The sequence below is a fragment of the Colletotrichum siamense genome (genome assembly GCF_013390195.1).
Source record: "Colletotrichum siamense strain Cg363 chromosome Unknown KSG_Cg363_contig02, whole genome shotgun sequence".
NCBI lineage: Eukaryota > Fungi > Ascomycota > Sordariomycetes > Glomerellales > Glomerellaceae > Colletotrichum > Colletotrichum siamense.
In genome coordinates, this window is record NW_023501015.1 from 5,332,497 (window position 1) to 5,351,488 (window position 18,992).

General features: G+C 57.2%; 9 protein-coding genes across 9 annotated transcripts; 3 read left to right on the forward strand and 6 right to left on the reverse strand.

Moving 5' to 3' along the window:
* Positions 1-526: 526 nt before the first annotated feature.
* On the reverse strand, positions 527-1,087 carry CGCS363_v003384 (Extracellular serine-rich protein; the record flags this gene model as incomplete). Its single annotated transcript, XM_036635233.1, has 1 exon — positions 527-1,087. The coding sequence occupies one exon, from the start codon at positions 1,085-1,087 to the stop codon at positions 527-529; it is 561 nt and encodes a 186-aa protein (XP_036500771.1).
* A 2,070-nt stretch (positions 1,088-3,157) lies between these two features.
* Abcd2 (ATP-binding cassette sub-family D member 2) lies at positions 3,158-5,461 on the reverse strand (the record flags this gene model as incomplete). The annotated part of the gene is made up of 4 exons (XM_036635234.1): positions 3,158-3,884; positions 3,933-4,606; positions 4,665-4,880; positions 4,934-5,461. 4 exons carry the CDS (start codon positions 5,459-5,461, stop codon positions 3,158-3,160), a joined length of 2,145 nt encoding a protein of 714 aa, XP_036500772.1.
* A 943-nt stretch (positions 5,462-6,404) lies between these two features.
* dph3 (Diphthamide biosynthesis protein 3) lies at positions 6,405-6,746 on the forward strand (the record flags this gene model as incomplete). Its single annotated transcript, XM_036635235.1, has 2 exons — positions 6,405-6,599; positions 6,666-6,746. 2 exons carry the CDS (start codon positions 6,405-6,407, stop codon positions 6,744-6,746), a joined length of 276 nt encoding a protein of 91 aa, XP_036500773.1.
* An 872-nt stretch (positions 6,747-7,618) lies between these two features.
* Positions 7,619-8,215, reverse strand: CGCS363_v003387 (uncharacterized protein; the record flags this gene model as incomplete). The annotated part of the gene is made up of 2 exons (XM_036635236.1): positions 7,619-7,785; positions 7,846-8,215. The coding sequence occupies 2 exons, from the start codon at positions 8,213-8,215 to the stop codon at positions 7,619-7,621; spliced, it is 537 nt and encodes a 178-aa protein (XP_036500774.1).
* Positions 8,216-10,840: 2,625 nt separating this feature from the next.
* CGCS363_v003388 (Leucine--tRNA ligase) lies at positions 10,841-14,405 on the reverse strand (the record flags this gene model as incomplete). Its single annotated transcript, XM_036635237.1, has 5 exons — positions 10,841-11,606; positions 11,655-13,554; positions 13,603-13,984; positions 14,043-14,130; positions 14,188-14,405. The coding sequence occupies 5 exons, from the start codon at positions 14,403-14,405 to the stop codon at positions 10,841-10,843; spliced, it is 3,354 nt and encodes a 1,117-aa protein (XP_036500779.1).
* A 597-nt stretch (positions 14,406-15,002) lies between these two features.
* On the forward strand, positions 15,003-15,505 carry CGCS363_v003389 (uncharacterized protein; the record flags this gene model as incomplete). The annotated part of the gene is made up of 3 exons (XM_036635238.1): positions 15,003-15,228; positions 15,281-15,351; positions 15,401-15,505. 3 exons carry the CDS (start codon positions 15,003-15,005, stop codon positions 15,503-15,505), a joined length of 402 nt encoding a protein of 133 aa, XP_036500780.1.
* A 138-nt stretch (positions 15,506-15,643) lies between these two features.
* aps3 (AP-3 complex subunit sigma) lies at positions 15,644-16,279 on the reverse strand (the record flags this gene model as incomplete). Its single annotated transcript, XM_036635239.1, has 2 exons — positions 15,644-16,141; positions 16,211-16,279. The coding sequence occupies 2 exons, from the start codon at positions 16,277-16,279 to the stop codon at positions 15,644-15,646; spliced, it is 567 nt and encodes a 188-aa protein (XP_036499741.1).
* A 471-nt stretch (positions 16,280-16,750) lies between these two features.
* CGCS363_v003391 (Frataxin-like protein) lies at positions 16,751-17,537 on the forward strand (the record flags this gene model as incomplete). Its single annotated transcript, XM_036635240.1, has 2 exons — positions 16,751-17,116; positions 17,265-17,537. The coding sequence occupies 2 exons, from the start codon at positions 16,751-16,753 to the stop codon at positions 17,535-17,537; spliced, it is 639 nt and encodes a 212-aa protein (XP_036499740.1).
* A 963-nt stretch (positions 17,538-18,500) lies between these two features.
* On the reverse strand, positions 18,501-18,983 carry CGCS363_v003392 (uncharacterized protein; the record flags this gene model as incomplete). The annotated part of the gene is made up of 1 exon (XM_036635241.1): positions 18,501-18,983. The coding sequence occupies one exon, from the start codon at positions 18,981-18,983 to the stop codon at positions 18,501-18,503; it is 483 nt and encodes a 160-aa protein (XP_036499739.1).
* Between the last annotated feature and the right edge of the window lie 9 nt (positions 18,984-18,992).

Sequence of the window (18,992 nt, forward strand, 5' to 3'; positions counted from 1 at the left end):
CTTCCCCGGATAAGCTGAACATCGATGCCGTTAACCTCATCGAAGTAGGAGATTATGAGCGGTTCGCTAAGAGGTTGAGACGTTTCAGGCTCACGTCAGAAAGGAAGAGAGCTGAAGCTCAGCATACTGAGGCCATTCTGCTGTCTAGAGACTCGATGACAGCAAAAGTGCCCTTCGTCACGGCTGTCTTCTCACCTGATATAGGATCACTGAGCCTCAGCCAGTAGGAAGCGAGTATTTTGTGTTGTTGCGCTTGACTATTTTTCACGCAATACATTAGGAAAGACATTTAATTTTGCGTCACATGGTCATAGAATTGCGAACTAACAGTTGATTTACTATATACCAGAAGTGAGTGATCATCTACCCAAACAAGATCCAAAGTAAAAGAGCAAAGTAAGACATGAATCCCACAGACCAAGACGCAATACCACCAAATGCAATGCAACCCTATCCCTCGCCATGCATATATCACCACCGCGAAGCATGAAAACCCCTCTCTTGGAGTGCCCCATCACCTGAGCGCTTAGAAGCCGCCAAGGGGGTTGGGGTTAGGGATAACCTTGCCAACATGCTTAACCGGCGGAATCACCAGCGTCGCCTTGGCCGCGAGCTCCCTGTGCTTCGCCAGCGAGAAGTCCTGGTTGTCAAAGTTCTGGTTCACCACGCCGACCATGCCCGCGTTGCAGTGCGTCATGGCGGGCTGCGCGCAGTAGTACCAGATGGGCTTCTTGTCCTCGACGACGATCTGGAACACGTCCGCGGCCTGGCCCTCGGGCGTGAAGAACTCGAAGCCCGGGAAGAAGCCGCTGCCGTCGGCGAGCGGCTGGCACGGGTTGCCGAAGCTGGACTGCGCGACGGTGTGGTTGCGCGGGAGGAAGTGCCACTCGACGACGTCGCCGATTTCCGCCACGACGTTGTCCGGGTCGAAGCGGAGGCCGCCGAGGCCGGCGACGACGGAGTGGGTTACGCCGGTGAGGTGGGTGGTGCGGGTGGCTTTGGTGCTGCCGGTGGTGGTGGTGGGCGCGGCGGAGACGGCGGCGGCGGAGGCCAGGAGGATGGTGGTGAGGGTCTTGATGGAGAACATGTTTGTGGGTCTGGTTTGGTTGGTTTGAGGTTTCTGATAGAGACTCAAGGAAATAAGGAAATGAGATAGGAAAGATGAAAGGAAAAGTTGGGATATTGGATTGGATGTTGTGTTTGCTGTGTGATGATGAGAGCAGAGAAGCTTCATCTCGAGGACTTCTTGTTCACTTATATGCAGCATCTCACCTGTGCTTTGCTATGGTCATTTTCGCCAATATCCTAAGTCTGTTGTACAGCCCAACGGAATGATCCTCTTCCACCGCATCACGTCCTTCCGGTACACACTTGAGGAATCAGCCATGCTTCTCCAGCTTTGCGTGTATTAGCCTGTAATTGTCAGCAGCACCGATACCCGCAGTCCCCGAAAAGTGCCATTTACATAGTCGCACCGCCGAAACACCCAGCCGGATGGCCAGTAATCCGGGGGTTCCCAACTTGCACTAATTCCTTCTCAACGCCATGTTCTCACCCAGAAGAAAACGTCAACCGCTGTGATTGGTCGTTTGCCGCGCAAGACGCAATTTTGGAAGAGAGAGTGCTGACCGCGTCTGACCAGATGAACGGCGCTGGCGTGTGGCGGAGCAGCTGTCAACCGCTCCGCCACGGTAGCGCAGTAATAGAAGCGGAAGAACGTTGGTAGTCAGGGTGGCAGGAACAAGTCTAATTTTAATTCCTACGGATGTTAAGACGTAGCGCGGGATCAACATGGCATGTGCAACTGTGTTTCTTTCGAATCCATTCTTGGAACTTGTCCTATTGTCGTGAATGGTGCTCAAATGAGCTGGCCACATGACTAGAGGTCTACATTCAGAGATTCATGACCTAAATCGAGACCTTGAAATAGGCCTTAGCGAGACTCCAATGCATAAGAATACCATGCTGTAAAACCTTGATGTATTGCCATTCACTGGCTACCTTGGCCACCTGATGTTGTGTCTGGAGTGCTACAGCGTAGTCAGTCCAGGTCTTAGCTCTCAGCCCTCAGCTCTCGACAGTAAGCCCTAGGCCGGAATGCCGGAAAGACTCATATCCCCGGACCCTCATGTCCAAGCCTGGACAACTCTGCATGCGGTTGTGCAACAGCTTGAGCTCCTGCGGTCTCGTGAGAATAGTAGTACAGCAAAAGTTCCATCTCTCCTACTAACCTAGGCAAACCGCTGTTCTGCTGCACATATCCGCTTATAATAAAACATGACCAAACGTGATCAGCTTTGCGTAGGTCTCCTATTCTCATCCGCGCGTGGTACCGGGGCTCGAACATATCATCTAGGTGTACGTGCCCTAGACAATGCTGCTTCATTTCATCTCAGGGCTGCGGGCTCTTTGGTGCATAAGTGCAGTGACAGAAATATCCAGACTGGACGGAAGCTGGTTCTCCTTGGCATAGGCAGCAGAACTCCTGTTGAGTACACATAGACTCGGTGTCCGCAGGATGCACCAAGTCCACACACGGCGATAGCTAGACTTCGATTACCTCCAGCCAACTCTTGGCACTTGGCCGTTGTTGTTCGTCTACCATGCATTGCTGTCATCTATAATTATCCCTTGTTCATGGTCAGACTGCTCCACGTTCTATGATTCCTGCGATTATCTCGCTATGTAGCGCTTAGATTCGTGGACCTCAACCGTCGGTCATCATTGTCGTTGCTTCTTGCAAAGTTGTGTCCTGAAAACTGTCTTATTCAGGTATGTATTTATCTACTGTGTAACAAAAATTGTCGACTGACCGATCGTTATCACGGGCTTCTACACCAATATGATACAATGCCTCAAGACGCGGCACAAAAGGCGGCATCGTCATCTTCATGCAATACAAGCAACTTCTAGTTAACATCGCCAGTGGCATAACGGCCAATTTTATTGAGCGCAAGTGCCCTGCGTAGTAGTAGAGGTAGATCTTATTCTTCATATGTACGTAAATTGCAAAACCGGTGGTACATGAATCCCCAGCAAAAATTGATTCCCATCCGACCCGACCTGACACCGTTCGCGCCGACAGTGATGCCGCCTCTCGTATTTAATTTCCAACATTGTGCTCAATCGCCTTCAAGTATATATCTATCCTACGCGTCTACGCTGCCGTCAGCTCGGCAATGCGCCTCTCAATCTCAGGCACCTGTCGCAACAACACCTCGAGGTCCTCTTTCTCGTCCTCGAGCTTCAGCCGCCTGTCGGCGTCAAGCTTTGTGAAGACATAGTTGCCCTGTCCGTCGAACTGCAGGATGCGGGAGTGGTACTTCCACAGACTGCGGCGATGGCTGACGGTCATGAGGGTGATACCGAGGGCCTTGGCATTGTCGTACATGACCTTCTCGGTCTCGAGGGTGACGGAGGAGGTACACTCGTCGAGGATGGCGTAGCGGGGGCGGTGGTAGAAAAGACGGGCCATGGCGACACGCTGTTGGAGGCCGCCAGACAGTACGTCGCGCCACTCGGCCTCGGCGTCCCAACCCGAATCGTAGAGCTCGGGAAGGTGCTCGAGACCGAGGATGGAGAGGATGGACATGAGGTCGGCGTCGGTGACACCCTTGGCGCGCATTTGGCGGAGGGAGTCCGGGTAGGTGATCTGCTGGCGGAGGGAGCCGCGGGACAGGTAAGGTCGTTGGGGGATGTAGAAGATGTCGGAGAAAGGGGGCTTGTAGACGGTGCCGCCGTAGACAGGCCAGAGGCCGCCGAGAATACGGAAGAGGGAAGACTTGCCGCAGCCATTGGGGCCGAAGACGAGGAGATGGTCGCCTTGCTTGAGGGAGAAGGAGAGGGCTCTGACAAGGACGTCTCCGTTGGGAGAGATGATTGGGCTAGAGGAGTTAGTGATGAGAATCGAGGAAAGGAGCTGGATAACTTACACGTTGATAAACTCAATGTCCTTGCTCTCGACGACGGTGCCACGGCCCTTGAGGATGGCCTCGTTGTCGTCGGTGCCGGAGCTCGAGACGAGTTTCTTCTCGAAGCGGCCGGCGCGGATGTCGTTCATAACCTCGAGGAGGGAGTCGACGCGGGAAGTGTAGCCGGCCAACTCCATGATCTCGCGGTAGGAAAACATAATACGGCCAAAGGCGTCTGACGCGGAGAGCAGCATGCGACGGTTGGTGACGAAGCTCTCGGTGCGGTCACCCATGTTCATAGAGATGTGGCCGGGCATCTTGACGAAAACCGGAACGGAGCAGAGCAGCAGGCCGAGGGCACCCCAGAAGTACTTGATGACGAAGTCCTCCATGAAGCCGTGGTAGAAGCGGCGTCGCAGGATGTAGTTGACGTGCTTGATGAGGGTGAAGTAGCCCTTGTCGAGAGTGTCCTTTTCGGCCTCGTGGCCGTGGTACAGGGCGACTTCTTCGGAGTGGTCGATGAGGCGGGAGTGCTGGAAGCGGAACTCGCCCTCGAGACGGGCTTCGTCGGCGACGTACTTGCCAAAGGGGGGCGTGAGGGCGCGCATGACGTTGGCGGAGAGCTGGACGAGGAGAGCCATTGAGACAACGCCTTCGCCACCGACGCTGCGGGAGAGGGAGTGGGTGTAGATGGTCTGTAAGTCAGTCAGTACTGGGGATCAGAGTCGATAACAAGATGTGGATGTCTCGTACCATATCCAGGATAGGCTTCGCCAAATTACTGTACAACTCTGCCAAGCTGTTGGAGAACTTCGCGACATCGACCGCGATGAGTTGGTCGGGATTGTTTATCCTGTCGTCGAGAGCGGAGATACCGTAAAAGGTCAATTTGGAGAGGTACTTGTCGTGAATGTGCTGCGTTAACCGTGTGCGGTACTTGAGCGACAGCTCTGCTTGGTGGTAGGACAACTGCGTTGGTCAGTAGACTGTCTCCATCGCCGGGCATAGAATTGATGGCATACCATTGAGTTTGTAAACGTCGCCGGGATGGCAATCAGCATCCACCACACGATGCGCATCAGGAACTCCCGGCCGTTACCCTTGACCAAACTCTTGACAATCGCACCGTCCATCGCCGCGACCTTGAGACTGATCAACGTCCTCACGACGAGGAAGAAGGAGTGGCTGATGAGCAGGCGGGCCTCCTTGCTCCTCCAGCCGGGTATGACAATTTTGAGCAGGCGCAGCAGCGAGCGGAAGAACTCGCGGTTGAGCTCGACCTTTCTGCGCTTCTTGGTCACGTCCTCGTCGGAGGGGGCGGCGAGGGTGGCGCGGGACTCGCGGGCGGCGGCGTCGCGGACGGAGGCGGCCTTCTGTTCGGAGATGGCATGGCGGATGCGGTTCGCGAGGGCGACGAAGAGGGTGATCCAGACGGCGCGGGAGATGCGCGTGCGGTTGGAGAGGTAGAGCTGGGTGAGCTGGGCGATGATGTTGCGGACGCTGCGGTCGCCGGACGGCAGGAGGAGGGAGACTTTGGATTGGGCGGCCATGGCTGGGCGAGGGGGGCCCCCGGGATGGGGAGCTGGTGTTTGTGATCGTGGGAGGGAGGTCCGGAGAGGCGATTATCGTGGTTCGGATCGGGTGTTTTGGTCGCGGACTGGTGGAGGGAGAGCGACGGCAAACGGCGAACGGCTACTCGGCTACGTCACCGGCGGCGACTGGGGAATTGGAGAGGTCAGCGCATTCGGCGGTGATGTCGATTGAAGAGCCCGTCGTCCAGGGTTATCGTGGGTAGGAAATTCGGAGGTGTAGATTCGAAAGAAACGGGTTCGCTGTCAGCAGCAAAAAGGAGGACGTTGTTGACAATGGCGGCCGAAGGAGCATGGCTGGTCACACGGCTCTCTTCGGACGACGAGGCGCTGGCCGGTAGCAGCGTTGAAGGTACCTAGCGACCCTACAGACAGTGGCAGCAGGAGCCGGTAGACTTCCAGGTTAGGTTCCCCCACGACTCGGTTCGGGTGTTTCCTTTGCGCGCGTCTTTGTCCAGCAGTGGACCTGGCTGGGGTTGGCTTCCTTCAGTGGCTTCTCTGTCCCTCGGCCCCGGAGTTGCAGTGGACACCTTTGGTGCAGAAGGGGCCCGCTCCAGCAAAGCCGGCGTTATGATTGGCGAACCCCGGAAAATGCTGCTGTGGCCCGTCCCCAACTTCCCATGTGAATCGGATGCCGGTTGCATGTGATTTGGTGCCTGGGGAGGAGGGAACTTTGCTTATGTCAGCGGAGATGATTTTGTGGCTGTTCTTTGTGGCTGTGTCGTTGGAAAACAGAGGTCAGCCACACCGCGGGGCAAACACCTCCGATGACTTTTTTTTTAAGGTTCCCCTCAACAGCGCAGCGCAAAGAGCAACTGGTTGACTCCATCACCAACTCTACCAAGTCCAACCACGCAAACCCCTGCAAACCGCAATTGCCAGGCGACCAAACAACACCGACGCCATGGCCGACGACAACATTTCCATCTACGACGAGATCGAAATCGAGGACATGACCTTTGACGAGGACATGCAAATCTACCACTACCCCTGCCCGTGTGGCGACAAGTTCCAGATTGCGCTGGCCGACCTGCGCGACGACGAGGACATTGCCGTGTGCCCCAGCTGCAGCCTCATGATCCGCGTCATCTTTGACAAGGTAGGATACCGCATCACGCGACAACCGCGGGAGGTGGGGAAATTGTCGAGACTAACAGGAGCGCAGGACGACCTTCCGAAGGACCCCGAAGACGATCCCGAGCCTGCCCTTGAGGAGGCTTCCGCCCAGATCCCCGTTGCCGCCTAAGGTGTGAACCGACCTGGGTCATTCTGCTGGAAGCACAGGAAAGGGGGTTATATGAAGATACATACCACACATACGGTAGCCGGCGTCGTCTGCCCACGGCTGCGACGTGTACCCACCGCACGCCGTCCTTTGGGACAACAACGCACACAGAAAGCTGCAAAAGGGAGGCCGCCAGGACAAATGACACCGGCACGTTCCCGTACAGCCTCCGCAACCCCTGATCGGACGATACACCCGTCCGGTGACACAATGTCGGGGTGGGTGGAACGGCGCACGTGGGTTACTCTCCGTACGCTGAGCCCGTCTTCGATTCGTTGGCGGGGAGATTACGCCGTAATGAGATGGTCGCACCTGGGAAACACGCACTCGATCGCGGGCTGTGGAAGAACGACTGTCGCTGAAGTCTGATCTGGGGCCTTGGAGGGGATCGTAAGAGCGGTGCCCGGTGACGAGGGCGTCTGGCTCAGACTTGGAGCTAGACTAGATGTTATCTGCGTCGAACAGGATTACGTCGATTGCTACGAGCACAAATCCGGTGTGATTTAAGGACTGGCAGCCAGGAAGCCTTTGGGCATGCCTCAGGGGAAGCCCAAAGCCAGGCAAGTTTGTCAACGCATCAATACCATGATTGCAGGATATGAGAGTCTCAAAAGTCCTTTGAATAGGTATTCTATTAATTACCATGATTAACCCCAAACCCCTCATTCATTAATCCTCATCAAACCGCTCCCCTTCATAATATTCATATGCAAGAAATGATTAAAAGTTCCAACGCCGTGTGTCCCGTCCCTTGAAATTTCATCATACACATTTTTGCGCTCGTCATTAAAAGCGTGAACCCCGTGAAACCCATTATGCAGTTTGCTTTGCGTTTACAGCAAGAAGAGACCGGCGACACCAAAGGCGAGGAGACCGGCGGCGGAGCCCTTGAGCGCGACCTTGTCGGCGGCGGCGGTGGGGACCGTGACGGGGCCGGAGGTGGTCGCGTTGGGGGCGGATGTGTAGTAGGTCTGGGTGGCCGTGGAGGTGGCAAGGGTGGCTGTTACTCGTCGTTAGCATTCTATTTTCCACTTCACTACACCAGAAGAAAAACACTCACTGTTGATGGGGGCGGTGAAGGTAGGCAGCGTCACGACGGGGTCGGAGACGGACGAGACGGAGGGGAAGGGGACGGGGGGCACGGCGATGGTGGTGGTGGTTACGCCGGTCTCGACGGTGGAGGTGCCGACGGAGACGGTGACGGTGGTGCTCGGCTCCGGGGTGGCGTCGGCGGCCGAGGAGGAGGCGCCCGGGGTGACGGTCAGGGTCGTCTCGGGGACGGTGGCGGTGACGGTCACGGAGGGCGTGGGCTCCGGGAAGACGGGGAGGGTGATTGTGGTGGTGACGCCGTTGGTGAGGACGATGGAGGTGATGTCCTGGGCGGCGGCCAGGGTGGCGGCGGCGGCGGCGAGGATGGAGGCGGAGCGCATTTTGGCTGTGTTTTGTTTTGGTTTGGGGGTTTGGTGGGAGTGTGGGTGTGGTGAGGTGAGGCGGAGAGGAAGCGACTGAAGCTGGTGATGGGCTTGTGAGTTGATGTTGTTGGGGATGAGGCACAAGAGAGGATGGAATGATCACGACGGGATGGGGATGGATATATACTAGCAAGAATCACACAAACACCAAGACTTCTCAGATGGTGTGACGAGCGAGAGCAGAGAAAGAGAGTAGAGACCACCACCCCCCGTACGACGACTACGTATGTTTGCGCATTGTGCGAGTCGGTGGCAGCAGCGATGCCAAGAATGGCGATTTCTGCGCGTTTCCCCCCTCCTCTCCAGGCTTGCACGACATCATCTCTGGGACTGACGGGGTGGAACTCTGCCAGCTGGGTGGTCTTTGGTTGGCCGCAGTAAGGCGAACAGGTATCCGTCCGGTACCATACATCATGGGTATCCGTAAAGAGAAGGGTTGGGCTCTGTCTCCCAGGTGTGGGGGGGAGGGAGGGGGGAGGGGGCAGCCGTTTCCCGTGCATGCAGGAAGCAGGTTGTTCTTTCCAACGGTCGATTCGACGACGAGCAAGGCAAGACTCGGTGATGTCTACCGCCTGGGTTCCTGGTTCTGGACCACGGGTTGCAAGGCCGGCGACCTCCCTTCCCCCCGGCCCCGACGAACCAGGAACCCTGTTTTGCCTTGAGCCCGCCTTACCGTCACCCCTGCTGGTCGACCCGGTGGGCTAGGTACCTACGTCGAAAGTTTGCACAACCTCGAAAGAGGTCGACGCGAGATGGCTGGGATGTGAAGTGGTGGTCGTGATGGGAGGGGGATTTACCCGATGGCTGGGGATGGGGGGGATGGGGGGGGGATGGGGATTGCTTCAAACTTGCACCCAGCGAACAGGAACCCGCAGTACGCAAGTTCAGTATGAGCGAAATCGAGAAGTGATGGACGCCCACCACCTCTTTTTTTACGCTTCTCCCATCCGAACGTTTCATGTAGCTGCCATCCCATCTCATTGGCAGAACCACGATGCACATCAGCTTAATTCTGGTGACAGAGTTCTGACGAACACCGAGAAACTCTGCCATTGAAGCCAGGACGTGGGGATGAACCTCACCTCAAGCAAATCAGCAGATCGAAGTAGTGACGCCTGCCAACACTCTCGCACCCTGCCGAAATCCCGTCCTCGCACCGCAAACCTCGAAACCATTCAGCATTCATCTCGTCATCTCGGGTCCAGGGTAGATTGAGGGGTTTGTGTGTGACACGGCAAATCATGAATGAGCAAACGAATGGGAAAATCCCCTCCCTCGCAGAAAACCCAGATTGCTTGTTGCTTTTGCTGCTAAGATTCGATGGTCGCGCCGCGCAACCGACCCAGGCACAGCGCTCCGGACACCAGAAAAAAAGTTGGCGATACCCGATGTCGTGCTCTGTTGCGTCATACCCGGACGAGAAGACCTGCCAGCGAAGTGCACCGGTAGTGTAAACAGCCCAAAAAGACAACACTCTGCCAGGATCGAAAGGCCTTGGAGGGCGGCTGCATCGGCTCTCAGCCCGTGACCTAACTGGCCCATCCCCTCAGGCCCAATGCCATGGCATTTCCCTTTCTCTCTCCCTCCCACAGACACCTCACCTTCTCCCCATGCATCACATCATGCCCGAATTGACTTCACAGGTTCCTGGGACCTGAACCTGACTGGCCACGAGCGCGGTGACGGAAACAAAAAAGAGGGTGGCAGGGTACAGGGGAGCCGTGTCCCGCCCATCTTTTGCAAGGATCCCAACCAGGTTTTGTTGCTCTGCCCTTCCCCCGTCACCGCCGCTGCCAGCAGCACCCCAGCCACGCCTCAACCCCCAAAACGAACTCCATCCAATGAACCCGCGAGAACGACACACCAGCCACCTCTTCATCCTGACGTCTCCGTACAACAGCTGCACAACCCCGGCCTGCAAGCCACATCATTTTCCCAAACAACCCCACGAATGAGAGCCGCAGACACCGCTGGACGTCGTCGTCGTCACGTCAGGCCCGTTTGGCAGGCCCGGCAAGGCGAGCTAGCCCATGCGGTGACGATGATGGGGCCGGCTCTCAGCTTCACGGAGGGGGAAGAAAAAAAAAAAAAAGGACGCACCGCATTCCCTGATTTTGGCATCTGCACCTGAGCCTTGCTCTCAGGCCGCGATGCCGATGCAGCGGGAGCTTGTCTAGCAGGTTCCCTCCGTAGGCCAGGCTGCCGTTCCCCTTCCCGTCTTGCTCGCTAGTGCCCTCTCTCGCAAGGAACCGAGACCGCCTGGGTGACCCATGTCCAGCTCAGCCCGATTTCGATGAATCTTCTGGCATTGCAGAACTGTGCAAGTGAACGCAAAGGATGACAGCGACAGACCAAAGCAGAGACATGTGCAAAGGGCAAACCTTCCAGAAAGCCATCAGAAACACTGGTCCAAACAGCGCCAAGCCCGGATCCAAGCTTGGATCTCCAGCCTCACATACAAACACGCATTGCAAAGAACAAAAGCAAGATAACGATAAACCACATGGACATTGATATCTAACTCGTCTTGTATCTTCTTTTTTGGTCCTTTCATCCTCGGCATCCACACATTCTAACCCCCGTTTACGACGACTCCACATTCGCAAACAAAAAGTTGGGCGCGCCGGGAACCGCTCCCTCGGCGTTGGGCGGCAGGTTCTCCACCGTCGCCCCGGAAATCAGATCCGTGCCCTTCTTGCTGCCCTCCTCGACCGCCACGATCGACACCTCGACGAGATTTGCGCTGCGCTTCAGGCCGTCCACCATGTCCACCAGCACCGCCTTCTCGTCGAACGCGAGCTTGCGCTCGAGCACCGCGTTGGCCGGCTCGCCCGCCTGCAGACGCCTCTTGAGGCCCTGCACGAACGGCATCGCCTTCTTCATCTCGCCCATCTTGGCAATCTTGCCGTTGAGCGCCTTGTCGTCCACCGAGTTGGTCTCGGGGTTCCACATCTCCTTGAGCAGGTCAATGTAGGCCTGCTGCCACTGCGGGAAGCTCTCGCTCATGAAGACGGTGAGCTTCTTGGGCTTCTTGGGGTCGAATGACGTCTCCTTGCCCTTGGCCTTCTTCTTGAGCTGCAGGGACTCGGCCGAGTTGACGTTGGACGCCGTGACGGAGATGTACTTGCGCGCCGCGGTGAGGGCGGCGTCCGTCTCGGGGATCTCGGGGAAGGTCGCCTGCTGGATGGACGTCGGCTTGCCGAGTATCTCGACCCACACGGACTCGGCCCAGTGGGGCGCGACGACGGCGATGAGGAGACACTGGAGCTCGATGAAGCGGATGACCAGGTCGTGGTGCATCTTGATCGACGAGCAGCTCTCACGGTAGAAGGATAGGGCGTTGTTGAAGCTGTGTAGTGTGTTAGCTCGCTTCGTGTGCCATTGACGTGAAACTTACTCGTAGAAGGAGGCCTTGAGGGCCAGCTTGTAGGAAGTGTCGGTGTACTGCTGAATGGCCTCCTTGGCAATAACGTTCATCTCGTTGTTGAACACCTTGTCGAAGAAGTTGAACTCGCCAGTGCGGAGCTCACTCTTGTTCTTGACGACATCGTCGCACCACTCTCTCAGGGTGTAGAGACGGAGAATGGCCTGGTTGGCAACGTCCTCCTCAAAGTTGCTGTCACCGTTGGTGTCACCGGCGTCGGCAAGACCGATACGAGCAGCGTCGGCACCGAACTTGCGGGCGACATCCTGCATGGTAAGGAAGTTGCCGGTAGACTTGCTCATCTTCTCTCCGTTCAGCATCAAGTGGCCGTTGGTACGGATACCTCTGGGCCAGTACTCGGGGGTGAAGATGGCGAGATGGATGTACAGGAAGAAGGTCAAGTGGTTGCCAATCAGGTCCTTTCCGGAGGAACGGAGGTCGAGGGGGTAGAAGTACTCAAATGAGCGGCGCATGCTCTCAAGGGTGTCCTTGGAGATCTTGCACTCGGAAAGGAGCTTGTCGTCGAGCTCGCGGCGACAGAAGACGTAATCCCAGACCTCGTCAATCATCTGCTCAGCGGAGATGTCACCAGTGCCCTTCTCTCTGCCAAAGATGTCCTTGTGCAGGTAGGGAGCGATGGTGTAGTAGGCCATGTAAATGGTACTGTCACTCAGAGACTCAACAAGGAACTGAGGGTCCCAAGGCAGCTTCGAGCCGAGACCGTACGATCTCGCGCACGCCCACTGGTTAAGCCAGTTGAGGACACCCTGGAAGGCGTTCTTGGTCTCGTGGCTGAAAGTGTTGAGACCCTTGCCGTCGGTGTTCTCGACCCAGTCAAGAGCGGTCTTCTTCCAGGACTCTTCTCCGTAGTCGAGGTACCACTGGTCCATCAGGGAAACGATACAGTCGTCGGCAGAGCGACTCACAACCTTGCGCTCGGGCTCGGAGTAGGCAAAGGCGAGACCCTGGTCGATGAGGGACTGGCGGACCTTGGGCTTGGCAGCCTCGACGGACTCGCCCTTGAACTCGCCAATCTTCATCTTACCCTTGTAGTAGCCCTCAGAATACGCCGTCTCCTTAGCCTTGTCGAGCTGGACGGTGTCCTTGGGGGAAGCGATCTTGAGCTGCTCGACGAGAGTCTTGGCGATCATGTCACCAGAGGGGGTGTCAATGATGGGAATGATCTCGAGCTCGGCCCACTCCTGCTCAATGCCGTAGTAGGCAGCCTTCTTGCGGAGGTCCATGGTCATGACCCAATCGGCGGGAGAGTCTGAGGGAACAGAGGTGACGACACCAGTACCCTTGGTGGGCAGAATGGAATCCATGGGAAGGACGCGGACACCGGCCTCGTGGATAGAGAAGGGAGCGTGGACACGGGTGCCGATCATGGCAGATCCATCGATATCGGCCGTCTGGTCGACGACACCCTCCTGGAGGAAGAGACCCTGGTAGGCCATGTTGCGGGCAGCACGGAGAGTCATAACGTAGTAGTCCTTCTCGGAAGCCTTGAAGACACCGTAGGTGATCTTGGGGGAAACAAAGACGGCGTTCTGGCCGTACATGGTCTCGGGACGCAGAGTAGCGGGGATGAGAAAGACGTTGGCGTCGGCGGGCAGCTTAGACTTCAGGGCCTCGGCAGCCTTGGGAGCCCACTCGAGGACCTTCATCTTGAGGCCGGTGTACTCCTGAGGACCGACTCCCTCACCCTCAGCACGGTCGTGGTCCATGCAGGGCTGGCCATCCTTGATGGAGTAGATGGTGTATCTCTTGCCGAATTTGATCTTGTTGAGCTCCTTGAGGCGGATCATCTGCCAACGGACAAAAGCGTCGAAGTAGGGGTTGGCCTCGGTGGTGATGAACGATCTGCGCCAATCTGTGGCTGTTAGTCATGCACCAGCACTTAGACAACATCAGAACGAACCGATTCTGAAACCAAGGCTGGTAAGATCCTCCTGGGCAAGAGGAGGGAAGAAGGTCAACCAGTAGGAAGCATCGGCGAAGAGGTGAATCTCTTGCCTGGGAATGCCCATGGCCTCCATGATCTGGAACTGGTACTTGGCCTTGACGGTCTTGGCATTCGCCTTGCTCTTCTTTGTCGAGAACTTGGTGATGTCCTCGCGGGTCGCCTTGGCGTCGGCGGGCTTGTCGTCGACGAGGACCTCCTCCTCCTCCTTGTATCCCTCAAAGTCGCGGCCGAACCACTCGACCTCGTTCTTCAGCTTATCGGCGACGGCCTTGATGGGCATGCCGGTCGCGTGCCATCCCATGGGGAACAGGGCGCGCTTTCCTTGCATTCGGGCAACCTAGATATCTACTCAGCTTCCATCCCATCAATCGTTAATTTTTGAGGGGTTCTCTTACACCGGCGCTGAACTCAACCTTGGACACGGAGAACAAGTGACCGGCGTGGAGACGGCCGTTCATGTAGGGGAAGGCCATGCATCCCATCCTGTATCCTCGTCAACAACAATCCCCCACGTCACATATCTATCTCGATGCGCCATACCACTTGGGCTGTTGCTTGCGCAGCTCCTCGGCGGAAACGGAGTGTAGGGGCACCTCCTTGGTGGAGGGGGCATCGACCTCGAAGATCTTCTCCTCAGCCCACTTCTGCTGGTACTTCTTCTCGAGGGAGATGAGGAAGTCGCGCTTCTCGGTTCCCTTGAGCTCCTTGGTCTTGGAGACCTGGAGGGCCTCGAGGGCCTTGGCTGCTTCGTTCGCCATGATTGAAGCGACGGTTTGACTTATCGAGAGAGGGGAGACACAGGGACGAACCCGGTCGATCCAATCGGTTGTTTTAAGGACCGAGTGTGACTCTGCTCGTCGGGGCGGAGGGAGTCACTCTCGTTGCGGCGTAGGTCTGTTCGGAACGGGAGGTTGCTGTTCGATCGCAGGATCTTGAGTCACAACCGGCCACACACAGATTTCGTCGCAGCTCCGATGTTTTTTTCGAGGCTGAGTGTGCCCCGCGATTCGACTTTGGAGGGGGTCTCGCTGCTTGCTGGCGCCGGTGCGGTAATGGCGGGGTACCATCGGGCCACTGGTCACTGGCCAGTCACTGTTGGAGCGCTGTCTCGTTTCAACGGTCCCCTCAAGAGTAAAAGGTACGTACCGCGACCCCCGACGGTCGGGAGTCACTGTAGACGTGGCTAGTGATAGTCTCAAAGTGTGGCATATGTGGCTTGATCCATCGCAGAGCTTCCCCAGTCGCAGATTCAGCCGCCGCACCACCGAGATCTCCAAGTCTTTCAGATCCCCGAATGCGCAATCCCAGCCATTCAGCCGCTTTCGCCGTCGAATCCCCGTGGAAAAACATCGAATATGTTTCCAACGTTACTGCGGCGCACCGCCGAATCGGCCGGCCGCAAGTTCGACGTCTTCACCAACCCGTACCGCGCGAAAAAAGTCTGGCCTCCCGACTTCACAGGCCTCTCGCCTCAAGCACAGCTCCGGTTCGAGAAGAAGTACAAGCGCCGCCTGGCATTGGTTTATGCGCGGCCAAGATGGGACAAGGCTATCAAGCTTATTCAGCTGGTGACCGTGACAGGTTGGTGCAGAGCATAGAGGGGTTCTCGACATTTGTGGCTGACGAGCAGCAGGTTTCCTGGGCTGGACGTTCTTGTTTTCAGAGTTCGAGTTTTGGGGCAAGCAGTATCGCCCTTCTGAGGAGGTACGATGTTCTTTACACTCAGCCTCTAGCCTATGCTAACCTGCCATAGATCCGGAAGCACTTCCGAAACCTGTTTGGCACCATCGACGCCGAAAAACGATACGAGCGTCGCAGAGACGCACCCGAACCCGGGTCCGCCGAGTCCCCCAAATAAGGCAGATATCTAGGTCGCATGCATCGGAAGGAGTTCACGGCGTTTTGAATACCCGGCACGCAAAGGGCCCATGTACAACATCATCCTCCGCAAAAGCTATAATGGTATTACGTTCCTCTCATGAAGACCTGGCCACTCCTACCTTCCGTGCCAGACAAAGTTGCCTCCCATACCCAAGCCGCCGCCAATACCCGCACTGCGACCCTCGTTGACAGGCCGCTTGGCTACCGTACCCTGCGCCCTGACGCCCGCCACTATCCTGTCCAGATTTGTCTCGATGACGACTCCTCCGTTGATCATTTCGCCCAGCGTCGCGTGCAGCGACTCAAAGTTGAAGATCAGGTCCAGCTCGCACACGTTCTCGAATAGCTTGTCCAGCGCCTCGACGTAGACTTGTATCAGGTCGATGAGGGCGAGTGGGGACTCGGTGGACGTCGAGATGACGATGAAGTAGAGCGTCGCGTAGTTGCGGTATGTGACGAGGGAGGGCACGTCGTTCTGCTCTTCGGAGGAGGAGTGGGAGGTGCCTGATGCGGCGAGCAGGGGCGGGAGGGGGAGGAAGTTGCAGGAGCCGGCGGGACGATTCGATACGAGGGTAAAGATTTCGGAAATCAGGCGCTGTTGCATGCTTGTTTCCTGTGACCGCGTTAGCACTGGGTGAAGCTGAACGACGATCGCCTGCCTCAGGGTGTCTGCATCGCATACCAGCTGTGTGTAGAACTTGGTCAGGCGGGGCTGACCCTGGCCGTTGAAGACCAGAAATGCGTTGATCATTGTATCCTATCCTGCCTGCGCATCCCGGCTCTGTGATTTTGAGGTGTTGCTGCTGCTGCCGTTGGCGTTGTACCGCGGGGTGCTTGTCGACAGTTACGAGGTTGAGTCTCTTGGTGGGGTGGCCGTTGCCAGCCGCTCGCTGCTTCGAGTTCCCTGCGCTCCAGAAACTGCCACCCAAAAATCGGAGGTGCGCCGCGGTGCCTGGCACATGACTTTCTGATGTAATCCGGTGGAGCGCTCGGACCAGTTGCCGTCCCAAGCTCGCGTCTCCCCTCAACCGCTTTACCGAAGCTGCAGTCGTCAAGCTGCAGTGACGTGGGGAAGCAAACGGCAGCTACCTCTTTCATCGCTTCTCTCCGTTCGCATCGAAACGACTCTCGATCTTCAACAGAACATCAACGCCGACTCAATTCGTCACTGAAACCACGAATCTTGCGATATCGCTCATTCTAATCCACAGACCGCGCAACAATGGCCCGCAGCAGCATCGCCAAGCTCTCCCGGGCGGCATCCCGCTCCCTCCGCACCTCCACCACCTCCGTCCTCCCGCGCCGCTCCTCTGCCGCTCTCCTCAACGCCACAAAACCGGCTGCAACCGCCGGCCTCGTCGTCCCGGCCCGCAAGCTCTTCACCACCTCCGCCGTCGCGACCCGCGGCATCATGCCCGACACGGATGACCCGAAGGTCCCTGAGACACCCAAGGAGGAAGTCAAGACGAGCGTCGTCGAGCTCTCTGACGCCGACTACCACGAGCTCGCCGACACCTACCTCGAGACCGTCCTCACCAAGCTCGAGGAGCTGCAGGACGCCCGCGAGGGTGTCGACGTTGAGTACGCGGTACGTTGCAAGCACCCACCTTTCTTGCGCAGAAAACCTTCTCCCAAATCCCTTCATATACCCCCGAATCTGAAGCCCCAAAATGGCCCGGGCTTCTTCTCATGATTTTCAACCATAAACAAGATGCTGACTCACCTCCAACATCCAGGCCGGCGTTCTCAACGTCACCTTCCCTGGCGCAGGAACCTACGTAATCAACAAGCAGCCCCCCAACAAGCAGATCTGGCTCTCCTCCCCCATCTCCGGCCCCAAGCGCTACGACTGGGTCGTCGTCGGCGACTCCCAGAACGAGAAGGAGGGCACCGCCGCCGGCGCCTGGGTGTACGCCCGCGACGGCAGCACCCTCGACGACCTCTTCCTCAAGGAGCTCGACGTGGACCTTAGCATAGCCCCGTCGACCTACGGCGAGGATCAGTCCTAGTACGACGAACAAGACGGTCTCGAAAAGGGTGGCCCTAAGGTCTAGACCCGTCACTTCATCCAGTAATATCAGCTCATGGGAGAGTGAGAGCTTGGGTGACGGGGACGGTATTTCTTTTCTTCTTTCCCCTCCCGAGCCCCGGGGGGCGAGCCCGCGCGGACTTTTGTCGAGCTGCAAGCGCGGACATGACGTGATGGCTCTTTGACGGCTCAACATGCGTCCGTCCGTCTGCACGGGCGGGACAGTATCGAGCTCGGTGTGTTTGTGTGTGTATTCGTATGTGTGTACTTTAACATGGCAATTGGGGGGAGTTTCATGGGTGGTCTGGAGGAAGCTGGGAGCATCCCCTCCGCTGGGAAAACGAGGGGAGTTGACCAAAGCTCGAGGAAATGGCATTTCTAGCTGTGTGTACAAACAACTATGCCAGCGCTAACATTGCGCCAAATTCACAAGCCCGTAGGTCTGGGTCTACCGGGCCGGATCCTCCGCCTCATGGCGTGACAGTTTTGGCGTTTCTCCCTGATGCACGGAGTGGGAGCACAGTGACCGTCTCTCAAGGATCGTGAAGGTTTTGTGTCCTGAAATAGTAGAGTCTTTTTTCGTTACTCTATCTACGAATCTAAGCGGGCCTCTCTTTTCGCTTCGGATGCCATGCCTTCGTGGATATGAATCAGCGACTGTCGCCACCTTTCCTCCGAATATTCTTGATATTAAACCTGCCCAGCCCGATTCCATACTTTTGCTCACGGGCACACCACCACATCCTCTCACCCTTTCACATAACCCCGCCTCCCGGCGACGACAGAGTCCAACTGCTGACCGTTGCGTCCATAAAAATGTGTGCTAAAGCGACAAGTATTGCTTAGCGAGGGTATCGTTGTGGCGGTTCGTATATGCCAGTCGTCAGGGCCTGCTCTTTTTTTCCCCTACGTTCATTCCCTTCTCTTGTCGTCATCCATCACATTACCCCGGCAACTCCGATCTCTCCACCGGCGCAGGCAGCTCAATCGCCGGGCCCTGCTGCGTCTCCGGCATCTCGTGCAACCCCCTCGGCGCAGGCATCTCTAGCATCTCGCCAGCACCCGCACTCTGCGCCGCGCCCATCGTGCCCTCGGGCTTCTCCGGGTCTGCGTTGTGCATCGCGGTGACGAGCGCGGCGTCGCGCTTCCTGAGCTGCCTCTCGCGCCTCCAGTTCCAGAACCACCCGAGGGCGACGACGAAGAAGACGAGCCCCGCGGTCGCGCCGACGGAGATGCCGATGACCTGTCCGGGCGTGAGGCCCGACTGCTGGAGGATGTTGTTCGGGAACGCGGGCCCGTCGTTGGAGGAGCTGCCTGTGGGGAAGGAGGTGGCCTCGGGCGTGCGGGTGGCTTCTGTCGAGGCGGTGGCCGAGGGGCCCAGCGTGAAGCTGGGCCCGAACCGGTTGGTTGGGAAGGGCAGCGACATTTACTCGGT